Genomic DNA, 16,321 nt, shown 5'->3' on the forward strand with positions numbered 1-16,321 from the left:
GGAGGCGCGGGTGATGGAGCGTTGGCCCTTGGAGCAGGTGGCACTCCGAGCCGCCGAGCCGCTGCGGGCCGGGCACAACTACACGCTCAGCATCCAGTACTCGGCAGATCTCTCCCAGTCCTTCCGTGGCTTTTATAAAAGCACGTACAGGACCCGGGAAGGAGAACTCAGGTGATTCTTTTTGACGTGCAAAAGTTTTTAGTGGTACCTGTAAATGCGAAATTACTCTGTTTTCACGTGTCGGGGGGTGAACAGTGTGCATATGAAGCTGTGTGACCAAAACCCTTTTTTTTTTTTCCTTCCCCTACTTAGAGTGCTGGCAGCAACACAGTTTGAGCCGACAGCTGCGCGAATGGCCTTCCCGTGTTTCGACGAGCCGGCCTTCAAAGCCAGGTTTTCAATTAAGATCAGGAGGGAACCGAAGCACCTTGCGCTGTCCAATATGCCGATTGTAGGTGGATGCTTTAACAATGTGCTGTTGATTGATGATCTTTGAAACAAGAAAGCAAAAAAAGAACAGAATATCCAGGCAAATGCTGTTAATGGGAACGGTGACCTGAACGTTACCGCAGTTCTTTTATGAGAGTGTGAGATGATATTGCTGGTAGTCTTGACACAAGGTTGGAAAGGAATGAAGAAAATAATGCATCATGTGGGTTCCTGCTTCTCGGCAGAGGTGTGAGAATGATTAGCACAATGTAGTCTCCATAATCTGTATTTTACTCACAAAGTGCTTTCTACGTTGATCTTAGATTTTAAGATTAATGATGAGATACATGTGAATAAATACACAATTCATGTCTATTAACTTAATTGTCAGATAACTAGGACCTTCTCTGTGAAAAAAAATACTTTGGACTTCCAAAAAAATCTGAAAGTGTCATACATGTAATAGCAACAAATATTTGTGATTATAAATACATATGTGTATATAGGATTAACTACATTTTGTACATTTGATCTTACTTTAGGTGTAAGAGATTCTTCATAACTTCTTCCGTACTCTTAGTTGCTGTTTTGCAAGGAAACTAGCCCTTATAAATGAGGGAACAGCACCCATCATCCCCCCTGCCAAGTACCTTTCAAAAATAAAACATTTTGAAAGGTGGTATAAAAAAATCAATTCTTTTGTAGAGAAATTGGTAAAATAATGAATAAGGAGTGGGTTCTGGTGTTAGAATTCAGCATGGCTAAACATGTTCCAGGTCTAAGTTAGTTAGCTAAGGCTGTCTGTAACCACGAGAGGAAAATGGATACCTCCAACACATGACTCATTTTATGCTAAACTAGATAGCTGCGGTATCCGAATCACAGTTTGGAGAAGTTAATTTCTCTCGTGTGTAAGAACGGCTGCTGAGATCTGTAGAGCTTCTATTCAGCTGAACTTGTGTGAGATTAATTTGATTGATGTGCTGGCAGACGCAGAGGAAAACTGAAGCAGTAAAGACTATTTTCATTTTTCTGGTTTTACCTCTGTAGAAGTAATTGATGCTTACAGATGAAACAGCCCATATATAGACATACACTTGTTTTCGTTCTCTGTGTGGGGAAGAGTGGGCACGGGGATGAATTCTTTCCAGTATATCCTTGAAATGTAGTGTAATATCTTTAAAATGTAGGGCCTTTAAAACATGGTACCTTTAAACCGAGAGGAAACACAGGAATTGTTGGTGCCAAGGTCCTCACGGGTGGTGCTACTGGGTGATGAGCTGTGCTTGTTTTTTAGGTGAAGTCTGTGAATCTAACTCCCTGGCTTGTTGAGGATCATTTTGATACCAGTGTCAAGATGAGTACGTACCTCGTGGCCTTTATCGTTTCAGATTTTAAATCCATCAGCAAAATGACTGCTCATGGAGTTAAGGTAACTGTCTCTGTTTTTAAGAGCTTTTTTGTATTTAAGTCTGTATGAATCCATAATGGTTTACTTTTCAGTTAAATCATTGGATTTATGTATCTTGATGTTTTACAGGAATGAAAGGAGAGGAAGAAATTGGTTTTGGAATTGGATGATTAGTTTACATTCTGGGCTTTATTAGTTTAAAAAGTTTTTGGTAACCAGCTTGCTTTTTATATAATTATATGCATTGGTAACAGTTTGTTCCATGTAAGATTATATAAATAAAGGCGAATGAAATACAGTTTTCCTGGAGAATCAGCACTAAAATAAACCTGTGTCAGTTGAACGATTCTAACATGGTAGGGGTGGAAATTGTAGAGGTCTTTGCAGGGGCATAGCGGTTCGGGTGGGTAAATTTTAAAACTTGTATTCCTAATTCTGATAATGTTTTTCTGCAAAAGTTTTAGTAACTCTTGTATGACAAGTGTCAGGTGTGTGCTCTAGTGTCCCTTTTTATGGTCGTTCAAGTAACTGTGATAAAGAACAACTTCTGTAAGCTTTTGATGCTGGTACTGAAGCGCTGCCTGCTCTTCTGCCGTAGATTTCTGTGTACACGGTGCCAGACAAGATCAACCAAGCTGATTATGCATTGGATGCGGCAGTGAAACTTTTAGACTTCTATGAGGATTACTTCAGCATTCCATATCCTTTACCTAAACAAGGTAAGTGTTAAATAATCTAATGTATTTGAGCACATTATGAAGCGTAGAGAGTAAAATAGCACAAAATCAGTAATTTAGAGTATCAGAACAGGGACAAGTTTGACTCACAGGCTTTTAAACTGACTACTTCACAGAACTTAAGGAGAACAGATTGAGAAGCTCCACTGGGAACTGAAAATCCTTGTCTCCTGTATAGAACTTTTTTTTAAAGTATGATTTTGTGCTTACATTTAAGAGAGCCCTTAGAAGTATGTGTGATACGATACGTATGCCTGTGTCAGAGCAGTCATGAAGTAAGATGAGTGGGTGAGCGAGTTCTTTATTGAGTAAAATAATACTAGTACTATTTTGATGTTTTTTCTAGATTTAGCAGCTATTCCTGATTTTCAGTCTGGTGCTATGGAAAACTGGGGACTGACCACATACCGGGAATCGGCGTTGTTGTATGACCCTGAAAAGTCCTCAGCAACTTCTAAACTTTGGATTACTATGGTAATCGCCCATGAGCTCGCTCATCAGGTGAGTTTTGTGGAAGAATAAGAAGTTTGAATGGGCCTGCAGAGGGGTCGGTGTTGATGGATCCCATGTGGGTAGGGGGATCTTGGAGCTATAAGCTGAAAATAGCTGCTTCGGCTTGAGGGTGCTCATCTGTGAATCACAAGGACTGTTTCTGGTGGAGGAGTCCCGGCAGGCTGCGTAGACACGGAAGGCTGTAAACATAAATGTCTTCAGTTCAGCAGCTCGAACACTGCGGGGCCTTTGCACCATTGTCAGCCGTTGAAATTAATTGCAGGCCACCGAAACAGGAACATAAACCTCTGGAAAGGTTAACTGTTTCGTATGTGGCTCTCCTGCCAAACGTGATTTCTTCACAAGGTTTCTTGGAATGTCAGTGGAAACCAGTGTTCTAGCATGTTACCGTTAAAATGAGAAATACAATGGGAAGAGGCCAGAGCAAGCTGTATCACTAAAAAAAGGTTCCTTAGAGGTCAATAACGTACTATAAATGCAGTTTCATACAGGGCAGTAGCAGCTTTTGTGATAAATTGTGCATTTAATTTCAGAAGCTCTTTTTTGTTGTGGTTTTTTGTTTGTTTTTTTTTTTTTTTTCCCCCCAGTGGTTTGGCAACCTCGTTACCATGGAGTGGTGGAACGATCTGTGGTTAAATGAAGGGTTTGCAAAGTTTATGGAGTTCGTGTCAGTCAGCGTTACCCATCCAGAACTGGGAGTTGTAAGCAGCAGTTACTGTATTTTTATTTTATAACTGCCTTCTAAATCCACTAATTAGTAAAGAAAAAGATCAGGCAGATCTGTGCTGTGAACCCACTTTTAAATTTCTGTTTGAGAGAATTATCTGATGTTAACTCTGAAGGGTAAGAATGTTGATTTAACTATATGTAAAAGTTTTCAGGAACTTATGATAGAAGTTAATGATTGCAGTGAAAGTAAAAATTCCTTCTTTAAAGACATTTAAACTTCCAAAAAAAGTAAAGACATTATTTTAACTTATTTCATCAAATAGAGTCAGACTTGAAAACACTAAAATCATTCCACTAGCTTTAGCAGAAGTCTGATATAAGAAATTTTCTACCAAAGTGAGATGAAGAGTGCATCTGGGCAGAATTTTGCCATAGCACTACAGTGGCATGATAATAGGGAAATTTACCTTTTTTTAAAAAATTTTTTTCTTTGTGTTATGGTTACTCACCACTATGTCATCAAACAGTTGGAATATGCAGGTGTCTATCTTGGAGTTATTTTTAAGTCTCACTAGCTTGACTATTTAGAAGCATAGAATCATAGAACAGAATCACAGAACGGTTTGGGTTGTCACGGACCTTTAAAGGCCATCTGGTCCAACCCCCCCTGCAATGAGCAGGGACATCTTCCACTACATCAACTATTTAAGTTAGTTTCGAACACTAGAACTCATTTGGCTGTCTGTATTACTGTTTTAGGTCTTTTTATGCTGTGGAATAAAAAGAAAGATATGTTTTTGTTTCTTTGCATGAGTTAAAGATCATGTGGAATGGACTGAAAAGTGAATAAATAGGGATTCAGTGGTCACTGAGCAAAATTTAGTAGTAATATTTGGTTTTCCCCCCTATTAGGAAGACTACTTCTTAAGGAAATGTTTTGATGCCATGGCAGTGGATGCATTAAATTCATCACATCCTATATCTACTCCTGTGGAAGATCCAGCTCAAATTTTAGAAATGTTTGATGAAGTTTCTTATGACAAGGTAAAATACATAACAGCTATTGATTTCAGTTGTACTACTTGTACTGTACAATTGTATTTTACTGATTTCACCTCTACGTGCACGGTGTCCCGACATACGGTGTTAATGGTTTTATGACTTGAATAGTTCCTTGTCCAAAACACTTGAGTGGATTCAAATGGCAGTTGCCTTTTCCGTTTCTAAAATGAGGAAGCCTTTACTTCTTCTATCTGTTCTGTATCAGTTTACTCTTAAACCATTTTTTGGGGTTCTTAACACAAAGAGTGTTTTTCACTGGAGCATTATGTGGTGGTGGCTTGCGTAGTATTTAAGAAAATAATAATTTACGCAATCAGTGATATTTTTAAGAGTAATGATCACAAAAAACCAAAATACTGTTTCAATATACATAGAACTGGATTATGTTTTAATCAGAGAGAGATACAAAAGTGAACTGTTACATAGATTAGTGGCATGCTGAAATTTTTCAGAAACAAGCATCTTGCCAGCTAAGGAGTGGTTTTGTAAACACTTTGTGACTCTATTTTTCAGGGATCTTGTATATTAAATATGCTGAGGGACTACTTGACTGCTGATGTGTTTAAAGCTGGACTTGTGCAGTACCTGCGGAAATACAGCTATCAGAATACAAGAAATGAAGATCTGTGGAACAGCATGACCAGTGCAAGTATTCCTTATTTTCTTATTTTTTTCAGATTTTGGAACTTCCATGACTAATGTGCCTCTCTAATATATTACTGAAGACTGTGACCAGTACTTTATGATTATGATATGAAAGAGAGATGACCAAAACTTTTTTTTTTCCCTCTTTCAGGTTTGCCCTACAGTAGGTACTGACCAAAATGAACTACAAGGTGATGGTTTTTGCAGAAGAAGCCAACAGTCATCTTCAAATGCAGTAAGCATCTTGTTTTTCACCCGTCAGTATCCAGAGTTTGACATTTATCTGAGCCTCTCATGTTACTTTCTGTGCTGTGGCATTGATACATGCACCTTCCAAAAGCATTCCTTGCCACCTGAGCATGGTCCTAGGGAGAGTGTAAGTTTCTTCAGTTCCATTGGAAACCTTTTTTTAATGAGATTGGACAGAAATTCTGCTCCTGTGCCCAGGGCTGGCTGAAACACAGCAGTAGTTCAAGAGATATTATTAACTATGTGAAAGTGTCCACCAGAAAACCATCTGGAGATGTCGTGATATCCAGTCTAAACATACCTATGTAGAGCTCACAAATACCCAGCAGCTTATACAGAGTTCTTAACGTACCCATTTCTGTTTCACTGTCAGTGTACTCCCATATTCCTCCAATTCTTACGTGCCTTCTTTTTCCCTCGCTAAAAACCAGCACTGGACTAAAGGAGAGATGCTTGATGTGAGGGCAATGATGGACACGTGGACACTGCAAAAAGGTTTTCCCCTGGTAACGGTCACAGTGAGAGGGAAGAACATCCACCTGCAGCAGGAGCGCTATGTGAAGGGATTAGATTCTTCTTCATCCACAGGGTAAACAAAACGGGGAAAAAAAGTACAGAAACCAAAATACTCTGGTATGGCAAACAGTGATGTACAATGAGAGCTTTTGCTGTTGTTTCTTAAGGAATGCTCCCTGAGCTGTTTGGTTGTCAGTCTTCCCCTGTGTAGCTCGGGATCAGTAGCAGTCGTAGGCATCGTCGGACCCTGCGTGCCCGTCCGAGGTGCTGGTTGCTGCAGAGCTGCCCTGGGTGGGCGTCTGGGTGAGCCAGCTGAGCTGGCAGATGACAGACGACCCCAAGTTGTGTGGGAGTGTCAATCTGCTGGAGGGCGAGAAGGGTCTGCAGAGGGTCCTGGACAGGCTGGATCGATGGACCGAGACCAACGGCATGAGGTTCAACAAGAACAAGTGCCGGGTCCTGCACTTGGGTCACAACAACCCCATGCAGCGCTACAGGCTGGGGGACGAGTGGTTAGAAAGTGGTCAAACGATAAAAGACCTGGGGGTGTTGGTCGACAGCCGGCTGAACATGAGCCGGAGGGGGCCCAGGTGGCCAAGAAGGCCAACGGCATCCTGCCCTGTATCAGCAATGGTGTGGCCATACCAGAGGGGAAGTTCAGGCTAGAAATGAGGAGGCATTTCTTCTCAGAAAGGGTCGTTTGGCATTGGAATGGGCTGCCCAGGGAGGTGGTGGGGTCACCATCCCTGGAGGGGTTTAAGAAAAGACTGGATGTGGCACTTAGTGCTGTGGTCTGGTTGACGTGGTGGTGTTAGGGCACAGGTTGGACTCGGTGATCCCGGAGGTCTCTTCCAACCTCATTGATTCTGTGATTCTGAGCCTGCACTGGGGATGTACATGCTAGTGGAACTAGGCTGGGAAGTTCATACTGTTGCCGCTTCTGTGTCCGTGTTCCCCAGGCAAACTAAATGAAAACTGGCTGTATGCATCTGGTGCTGAGGTGTGAGTGCAGCCCGTTGATGTTACTGTGCGGGCAAAAGATACTCCTCAGCGGTTGGACTGGGACAAGTTGGAGAAGGTTTTGCAAAGTTCTGGCACTAAACGAAGCACTTCTGTTTTGCAATAGGTACTTGTGGCACATTCCGCTAACCTACGTTACCAGCAAATCTGACACTGTTCAGAGGTTTTTGATGACAACTAAAGCAGGTGATTTCTTTGACTAATTAGGTGATTAGTTTATTCAAAGTTTGTTTGCAAGCCTTTTAGTTTTGCAGTTTTTTTTTCAGAAGGGGGAATTGGAACTACTAGTACCAGAGAGGCAAATTTTTGTCAGCTCAGTAATACAGCTATAATAGTCTCTTAATGTATTCAGAAACCGTGTTACTATGTTCTTTAAATCACTGAAATGAGAGTTAACAGTGTTATTTGGTATAGTACTAGAATGTGTTTGAATCACTGAGAAAAAAAGGAGTTACGTTTTTCTTTCCAGACGTCGTTATCCTTCCAGAAGAGGTGGAGTGGGTTAAGTTCAATGTGGACATGAAGGGGTATTACATTGTGCACTATGAAGATGATGGATGGGATCGTCTGATTAACCTTTTGAAAGAGAACCATAAATTAATTAGCAGCCATGACAGAGGAAGTCTCATTAGCAATGTATTCCAGCTCGTGAGGTAAGGTCTTCGGTCCAAGTCTGGAAAAAATACAAACTGTATGAGGGTATACCACTGAGGAGGGAAGTGTTGATAATGTATATAGTATTCAAGAAATCTGTTAAACAGACTGAGAGTATATTCTTTTCTTGCTTACAGCAGTGTAAACCCAGGATTTCTCTTAATTGCAGTGGATTTATCTAAGCCTATTTAGCGAAATATGTCGTGTTCAATAAAGACATGCTAATGGAAGGATGCCAGTCTGAAGTGATGGACTAGGATAATGCTTTTGCACCTGGAAAGATGCTGGTGCTGTTTGTCAGTGAGAAACAAGGCTGTTAGTCATAAAGGTGTGATGTGATTATGACTGTGATTAGTCTTAGTTCTGTGTATGCCTTAGAAAAGGCCGTGCCTTAGAGGTGCTTTGCAAACAGTTGTGCACGGCCTGGCACAGAGAACTACAGAACAGACAGAAGTAACTACTGGCCTGAGCATACGGTGTTAAAGAAAGAGGGTAGTGGGGAGAGCTGGAAGATGGTTAAGATCACAGGAATTTGAGGTGGCAGCTCACAAGGTGACGTCAGCAGGGCTAGTCAAGGCTTTTGTCTGGGCAGCAGAAGAAAGGTCTTTCTAGTTTGGAAAGAGGAGAGTGAAGAATGATTGCTGAGCATGTTCAAGGAGCGTGGAGAGGAAAGGAGGAAGGGACAATTAGAGATGCCAGCTGTGTTAAGCAGGGTTCGTTTTATGATGGGTGACTAGAACATACCTGTATTTCGAGGCAGAAGAGGCAGGTGAATAAGAACAACATGAGAATGTGTGGAGGGAGCTGACATGGAAAGGAAGCAGAAAAAAGTTTTCGCAGAAGGATGAAAAGATGAAGAGGGAGAGTGAGAGAAAGAGATCTTGCATTTTCTCTGTTTGCTCTTGGAAGAAATCATCGCGGTGTATCCTGGCAGAGGTAGAAAACCGTTTGCAAAGTCAGGTAACGTCAGCGACGAGGAAGTTGGGATTGTAGCTTTGAGGTTTACTGCAGGCTAAATATCTACATGTCAGGCTAGAAGAGTGTTTCTGAGGAAATTACCTCAGTCATTGGATTTCTTCTGTATGTATGTGGTTTGTGGAGCAAAAGCAACAGTGGGGAGAAAGCAAGGGGGAGAGGCTGTGTGGGATAGCGTTGGCATGTGAGAGATGGGGAAAAAAGTGGATCTTTCTAAATCGTTCTCTTGCAGTCCGTTTCTTAGTTCAAAGGTTAAATATTAGGTTTCATAGGTTATGTAGCTGCTCAGTCACACTTCAAGAAGCAAACTTAAAAGGGGTTTGGAAATACCTTGAAGGCTTTCCTGTTTGTTTAGTTTTCTGAAAAACATTTGGCTTTGATTTTTGCTTCTAAGTTTGCTTTTTAAGTTTAATTATAACTTGTTTTATCTCCTCTCTTCTACTTCTTTAGAATAAAAAAATTGTCAATTTCCAAAGCTTTTGATTTAACTTTATATCTGAAGCATGAAAGACAAATCGTACCTGTACTGCAAGGTATGAATGAACTGATTCCTATATACAGGCTCATGGAGAGGAGGGATATAGATGGTACAGCAAAACAGTTACAGGTAACATTTTAAGTATCTAGAACATTCTAACTCTGCCTGTTACCTTGTAAAATGCAGTTTACAGTACATCTTTATTGTTACCTTATTTTAGGAATATATAATCAATCTATTCAAAGACCTGATTGACACGCAGTCTTGGAGTGATGCAGGCTCAGTGTCTGAGAGTTTGCTAAGGAGGTCGCTGCTGCTGTTTGCGTGCATACACGGGTACCAGCCGTGTGTGGACAAAGCCCAAGGATATTTTACAGAGTGGCAGAAATCCAGTGGAACCTTGAGGTCTGTTCTGTCACTATTACTATTTTTTCTGATACCCTGTTTGCTTACACTGGAGCTAATTTACGAAAAGACCTAAACTTCAGTCCTTTCCACACTCTGAAGTGAACCTTCTTAGTTTTCTGTCTTATACTTCAGCTTCCCAGTGCGTTCACAGTTCGGTGCATAGTGTGTGCCCAAACTAGCACATACATCATGTGGTACTCCACAACTTGAGTTGTTAAAGATGTTCGGAAAAGTGAAAATAATGTACTCCCTCATTTATATGTCTGAAGATTGATCTATACCTGCTGTAAAAATAGGTAACTACTGTTCGTGAACTTCACCCAATTTTTATTTCTAGTCATGAAATAAGGACTCCCTGAAAGACTGCAAAATGTCTGCGAGAGATTGTTCTGGGCAGGCCAAAGAAGACCATATTGGTGTCTGACTGGGCATAGCCATGAAAAAAATATACAAAAGTAAAGGGGGGGGGGGGGGGGGGGGGGGGGGAGAGAACCCGCCGCGGCGCGGCCCTGTCAGCGCCCCTGTACTAGGGATGGGGTGAAAGGAATGATAAGTCCAGAATTTCTGGAAGTCATTTCCAAGGCAGGAACGATACTGAGATACAGCCAGATACATTTAACTGTTTCTGAGCCATAGGGATTGCTTTCTAATACCCCCAAGGGACCAGTATTTTTTAATAAGTTGACTGCTATGCCAATTGACATGTGATGGTTCTACATCTGTTCCTAAGTACAACGTGGAGAGTAACTTGGTATTCAACTCATTGTAGCTTGTCAGCAGATGTGAAGACAGCAGTGTATGCTGTTGGAGCACAAACATCCGAAGGCTGGGATTTCCTCCTTAGTAAATACGGACTGCACTCGTTCAATGTTGAGAGAGAGGACATTGAATTAGCTCTCGGCCTCAGCAGAATTGAGGACAAACTTCAGTGGTAAGTAGTTACACAGGAACAGAAATGTGTTTGGGAAAAATTTACAAACTTTGAAACAGGAAACAGTTTTTCAGAGTCTTGTTTTGTAGCTTTTGAATTTCATGATGTATAAAATGCTTTACGGAGTTAATATGGTTGGAGGAAGTGTTTTCGTGTCAGGAGTCAATGCACTCAATTTGCAGTAGCAAATCAGGACAAAATACACTAAGACAGCTATACCTTATCTTTGCTTGACAGACACTTCGTTTACCTTTGTAGTTACTTTGATTATAGGTACATGTGCTGTACATTTCATATAAAAGTTTGAGGTTTCCTGCTTTTAAGAGAGTTGAGCACCACTGAGGTTTTCGGGTGTTAACCTCGAAACGGTGCATTCTGTGAACCTGATTTCTGCCATTTGATAGGGGTGGCAGCGTGGGTCACTGATGTAGCTGTGTTCAGATATCACTGGAGACATACTTCAGCTGTTTTGTAGTGTTGTTATTTATTCTTTGCATTGCACTGCTGTTTGGACACCTTAGTCATCAGCAGCACTTGCAGGCCTGAATTTTCCACTGACACTTCGTGTAGAACAAATACCTTTCTACGATGGGAAGAACGAGGTTCATATTAATTTGGAAATTTTGAGTAGAGGCAAAATGTAGCCTCGTTTTCATCCTTTATATTCAGAATACAGGTGTGCCAAGTAACTGTAATTGTGCAAGTAACGGAAATAGGAAAGACAGATGTGGCCGAGGAGTATGCTGTGATAAGCTGGAAGTAATCCAGCAGAAATGATGTGTCAGGACCTTTAGAAATGTGAACTCTCAACCATAGCACCATATACTAACGGAAGAGTAATTTGTCAGCTTTATCTACCAGTCTAAGCAGCTTCCATTTCTGTTAATAATTCGTAGGTTAATGGATCAAGGTCTGCGTGGTGACATCATAAGAACTCAGGATCTTCCACGTATTATTGTACTTGTTGGCAGAAACCCATCTGGCTATCATCTAGCTTGGACGTTTTTAAAAGAAAATTGGGAGAAAGTTGTAGAAAAGTAAGGAGCATAAGTTGTTTTACTGCTTTCTGTACTCAATTGTACATTAAAACTCTGCTGATTCTTTTTGGCAGATTTGAACTTGGTTCGAATTCCATAGCAGGCATTGTCACTGGGGTGACAAGTCGGTACTCGACAAGGTCACAGCTTGCACAGGTAAGCCATTCAGATTCTGGTTTTAAAAAATAGTTGTTGCATAACTGAAATGAAAATTTGGATTAAATCTTAACATGCCTTTTCCTTGAAAAAAAGATGACAGGGCTGATGAGTTGGATTAGTCAAGGCAGAGCATTAAGTCAATGGCAAGGAGAAAGACGTTCTTTGTTGAAGCTGTGGATCCAGCTGCTCTGGATGCAGAGTATGAATGTTTGTCTGCCGAGACTGTCTGTTAGTGGTTTACCTGCCTCTATTAATATTTTCTATCCACTCTAGAAAGTTGTGAGGGAAAAAAAAAAAAAAAAAAAAAAAAAGAGGATTTCCTCAAAGAGCTCTACTTAGAAGTAATAGTAGGTCTTTTCACTGAGAGGACAGAAGAAAAATGCTGAAGGACAGTGAGAAATACACCACTCTCCTACATCTTCTGTTCTGGGGAAAATTCTCCATGCTCCTGGATGTCATGCATGATACTCATGTTGTCTACTTATTCCACAATCTCTGTCAGTGGTGAAAAACCCAGACCGGTCAATGCGCAGATTTAGTGGCATCCCTGACCATTTCTGGTCAGAAGGTGCCGCTTCTGTTGCCAGTTTAGTATTTTCTGCTTTAGGGCAAAACACAGCCATAAGTAAAGCAACCATATGAAATACAAAATGAAAGAACATAGGGAGCAGTACATTGTTTTGTGCTTAGTTTTCGGTCTTCATTTGAAATCTGAGTGGACCCTCACTGTGTGTCAATAGCAGTGTCTTGGCCAGGGGCACGGACAGCAGGGATGTTTCTGTGTCCTACCCAGAAGTGTGGCTGCATCGCCCGTGGGGATCCGTGGGACTTGCGTACAAGTGTCTGAACACAAAGTCAGTGTAAGGTTGAGAGAGAAAATACAGCAGCTCCCTTCCTTGTATCCTGTTTCTATCTTTATTGTACTTTGTGCAAGTATTTGCATCTTGTATCATACTCATCAAGGTAAATTCTCAGAAAATGATGTATTCAGTTTGTACAATATGTACAGTCACTATGTCTTCTGAAAGTATCTATCATTAAGACCAACGCAAGTTTCCACAATGAGCCTGGTGATTAGGAGTGCCTCCTTTAACAAAAAAAAAAAAAAAACCAGAAGGTAACAGAAGAGAGGCAGGGAGCTGCCCCCACTTCCAGCAGCCACAGGGAATGAATGCAGGACGTTCAAGGAGTAGAAGCAGCCTCCGGGTTTCTACAGGCTGCATCCCGAGTGCTTCAAGGATGAGACCAGTGGCTTCCCAACCACTGGGGGACTTGGAGAGTGAGGTTTTTTTTTCCTTCCCCATGCAAGAAAGACTTGTGAAAGTACTTTTTACCATCAAAACATAAATTGCTGCTGCTCCTCCCCTCCAAATGGGTTGAAGGAATGGCTGGCAGGCAAACAGATGACTCCTGCTGAGTCATCACTCTAAAAACAGCTGTAGGGTCTGGTGTCTGTCCCACCCAGTTGTTGCCTGTATCGGCCGAACACCTGTTTCAGGTCACAGCCTGAATGCTAGCCAAGCGTTGGGTGAAGGTGTGCCAGGGAGCAGAGCAGCGTCAGGCAGAGCAGGGGATGCTCCTTCTCCCCGGTGACGTCCACACCGAAACGCGACCTGCGGGTGCCGCTGCTTAAATGGCTGCAAGGGTTTGTTGAATGAGCAGGAACCTGACGGATCCCCCACACGACATGACAGCTCCTTCGACAGCGTTATTTTTATAATTTAATTTGAAATATAAACTTCCTTGGCTTGTGAGATCCAGACACTACGAAACGTTTTTAAAAAACTGTTGTTGGGGTGGAGGGAGGGCAGGAAGTAGGGTGGAAGACCCAAGGCCAAGTTGAAGGATCACAAATTTCTTGCCTGTCTTCCTGTGCAGCTAAGAAACATTGCTGCTTGTTCATCAAACATTCTTCCACATTTTTGTCAACAGGTGAAAGAATTCTTCGGTTCTCTGGAAGAAAAAAGCGCCCAGCTTCGCTGTGTCCAGCAAGCTATTGAAACCATTGAAGACAATATAGAATGGATGGATAGAAATTTTGAGAAAGTCAAAACATGGTTGCAAAACAACCATCTGTAAATTAGGGCATCTTGCTTGTGTTTGTCAGAAATAACTCAAAAGCACTGAAAAGCTGTGAATATTCAGGGCTGGAGGGAAAGCGCAATTGTATAAAGCAGTTTCTTCAGAAGGAGCTGTGAGACAGCCCAACACTGCTGCTCAGTATTTTTCTCCCTCATGGTTGTGGTTTGCTGGGAACAGAACTAGACCATTCATGGATCTTTCAGCAGGTAACGCTTCTAAGAGAAAAGGAACGTTGTACAGTGAACTAAAGCATGGGGGAGGCTGACTACTAGAAATCTGAAATTCATTGCTTCTGAAAAAGCAGAAGGTACTGGGAGACAAACAACCAAGAGAAGCTTTCACCAGCAAATGCTGACCCGCCTGGTGCCTTTCCTGCAGAAGTACAACTGGCAGCTTTGTGTACAAATGCTCAGGAACACTAACGATGGGGAGCAAAGCCATCTCTGCATTCATCTTCATGCCTATGCTTTATGTTTCCAGGAGAACAATTTTTACAACCATGCACTTCAGATCAAGCATCACATAATCAAAAAAAAAAAGAAAACCAAACCCAAGTATCAACTGTAATTAAAATTGCATCTGTCAAAGTCAGTACCAGCAGGACTGTGTCTATGCAAGCTTCACTATAGCATCCCAGGGCTGGCGGTAGCTGCGCTGGTGTGGATGCGGCGTCCCTGCTGTGCTGCCTTCTGTCCCCTCAGGACCACCCTTTCCCGGCTGTTCTGCCCGACACCTTGTGCTGCTGATGTAAATACTCAAAATAGTCTTGTGCTTTTTAGGTAACATTCAGGAAATGAATACATACATTTTCTGTGGAAAAATAAGTAAGTCGGTGAATTTTACTTTAGGTGATTAACGATTGGTTTTTTGTTAGCAGGAGTATTTGCTTTTAATTATCCCTTTTTCAGTTAACTGAAATGCAACTGTTGTCACAGTACTCATGGACAATTAAAAGGATGTTCATAATGCTCTTTGTATCTTACCAGTAGGGTAATGATAAGAATTGTAAGCTCATTGCTGTAAGGAGAGAAATTATTACTATGTGCTTGGAAGTTACTTAAGAAAGCGAAGTTGACATCTTGGAGGTGGGTTGTTTTTTTGGTGGAGGGTGTTTGTTTGTTTGTTTGTTTAACAGGCAGTTGTGAATGGCCTTCTCTGTTTGCCTGCAGAAAACTTTTATTTCTGTATGAAACTTAAAAAAAAAAAATAATCCAACTCATTACCACATGTGCTTAAATGCCCTGGATTTCTTTGCCTTTACAACCATGCCCTTGACATGATTCCATAGTGTTTATTTCCTCTGCGGTTCTGACCAGTCTGTTTACTCACTGATAGGCTGAAGCGGCCAGAAACTTTAACAGAAATGAAGACTTAGAGAAAAGTGCATAATCTGGAACTAATCATAAGCTTTTCACTGTGCCTTGATTGCTCTCCTCTCAACTAGCAATTACACCTGCCCAACAAATTGAAATGTACTTTGTTAAGGTTCGGAAGGGTGCCGAGTTCCACTATTGAGGGCAAAAAGCTCTGTCACGATGTTGTAAAATATACCATTTCCTTTTGCTCGCTGTATCCTTTTATTTGCCAAGCATCTTGTACCTCTTCACTCATTCAGAGAAATGGGAATTCTGAGTAGGCTGTGCACCGTGTACAACATTTTCTGGTATTTCACGTATTGTTGACTGTTGCTTGCTTTAAAAATGTTTTCAGCTCTGAAAACATAATTTAACAAAAAATAAGATTTCTCCACGATTCTGGATAAAGTACTTCATTTGTGTCATTTTGCACATTCAATTGTTGTCGTAAGCAGTAATTTGCTTCGCTGTTTTCTGCTGTAACTGCTACATCTTCAGTTTCTCAACTGTGGGGAAAATGAAGTAGCATTCCTAGTATAGTCCTCCCCCCTTTTTTTTTCTTGTTTTTAATTAAGGAAGCATCAGTTAGCCAGTCTGTATCCAGATGCATTGCAGCCCTCTCTACAGAACAAAGGGAGCATCACCAGCAGGATGTTGCTACGTCGTTTATCTCAACACAGTAAATGTCCTCGACAGGGCTGTACGAGCCCACACCGTCCGAGAGTTCTGTGTGCTCCGACGGACGTGTGCTCACACCACCAGACCCAGGTAAGACGGTCTGCGCAGTCCAGAGGGAATCCGAACAGCTATGGGGACGCTTGGCAGGGTTCACATACTTCATTAAAACAGTGTTTCTTCTGTCGCCCAAGAATGACACTTAGTCATTTGTACATCGTACATTTCAACAAAAATTCTAACTAAAATTTTTCAGTAAAATAACTGCCTCATTTCTGAAAACTCTTGCACTTATGTCTTAATCTTTTAGCTGCTT

At 41.5% G+C, this 16,321-nt stretch overlaps 1 protein-coding gene across 1 annotated transcript in view; it reads left to right on the forward strand.

The window, feature by feature from the left end:
* ERAP1 (endoplasmic reticulum aminopeptidase 1) overlaps positions 1 to 13,972 on the forward strand; it is a gene marked incomplete at its 5' end in the record, with an annotated part of 14,200 nt that extends 228 nt beyond the window's left edge. Inside the window, 18 exons of the mRNA XM_009703884.1 lie at positions 1 to 171; positions 313 to 451; positions 1,727 to 1,861; positions 2,439 to 2,559; positions 2,924 to 3,078; positions 3,678 to 3,791; positions 4,672 to 4,803; positions 5,335 to 5,466; positions 5,618 to 5,701; positions 6,147 to 6,304; positions 7,358 to 7,437; positions 7,721 to 7,904; positions 9,331 to 9,487; positions 9,579 to 9,763; positions 10,536 to 10,697; positions 11,594 to 11,734; positions 11,809 to 11,890; positions 13,826 to 13,972. Of these exons, the coding sequence (XP_009702186.1) occupies positions 1 to 171; positions 313 to 451; positions 1,727 to 1,861; positions 2,439 to 2,559; positions 2,924 to 3,078; positions 3,678 to 3,791; positions 4,672 to 4,803; positions 5,335 to 5,466; positions 5,618 to 5,701; positions 6,147 to 6,304; positions 7,358 to 7,437; positions 7,721 to 7,904; positions 9,331 to 9,487; positions 9,579 to 9,763; positions 10,536 to 10,697; positions 11,594 to 11,734; positions 11,809 to 11,890; positions 13,826 to 13,972 (2,479 nt within the window). The remainder of the gene's footprint in view (positions 172 to 312; positions 452 to 1,726; positions 1,862 to 2,438; positions 2,560 to 2,923; positions 3,079 to 3,677; positions 3,792 to 4,671; positions 4,804 to 5,334; positions 5,467 to 5,617; positions 5,702 to 6,146; positions 6,305 to 7,357; positions 7,438 to 7,720; positions 7,905 to 9,330; positions 9,488 to 9,578; positions 9,764 to 10,535; positions 10,698 to 11,593; positions 11,735 to 11,808; positions 11,891 to 13,825) is intronic.
* Positions 13,973 to 16,321: the final 2,349 nt, after the last annotated feature.

Source organism: Cariama cristata, unplaced genomic scaffold (assembly GCF_000690535.1).
Source record: "Cariama cristata isolate BGI_N322 unplaced genomic scaffold, ASM69053v1 scaffold9927, whole genome shotgun sequence".
In the NCBI taxonomy this organism is placed as follows: domain Eukaryota; kingdom Metazoa; phylum Chordata; class Aves; order Cariamiformes; family Cariamidae; genus Cariama; species Cariama cristata.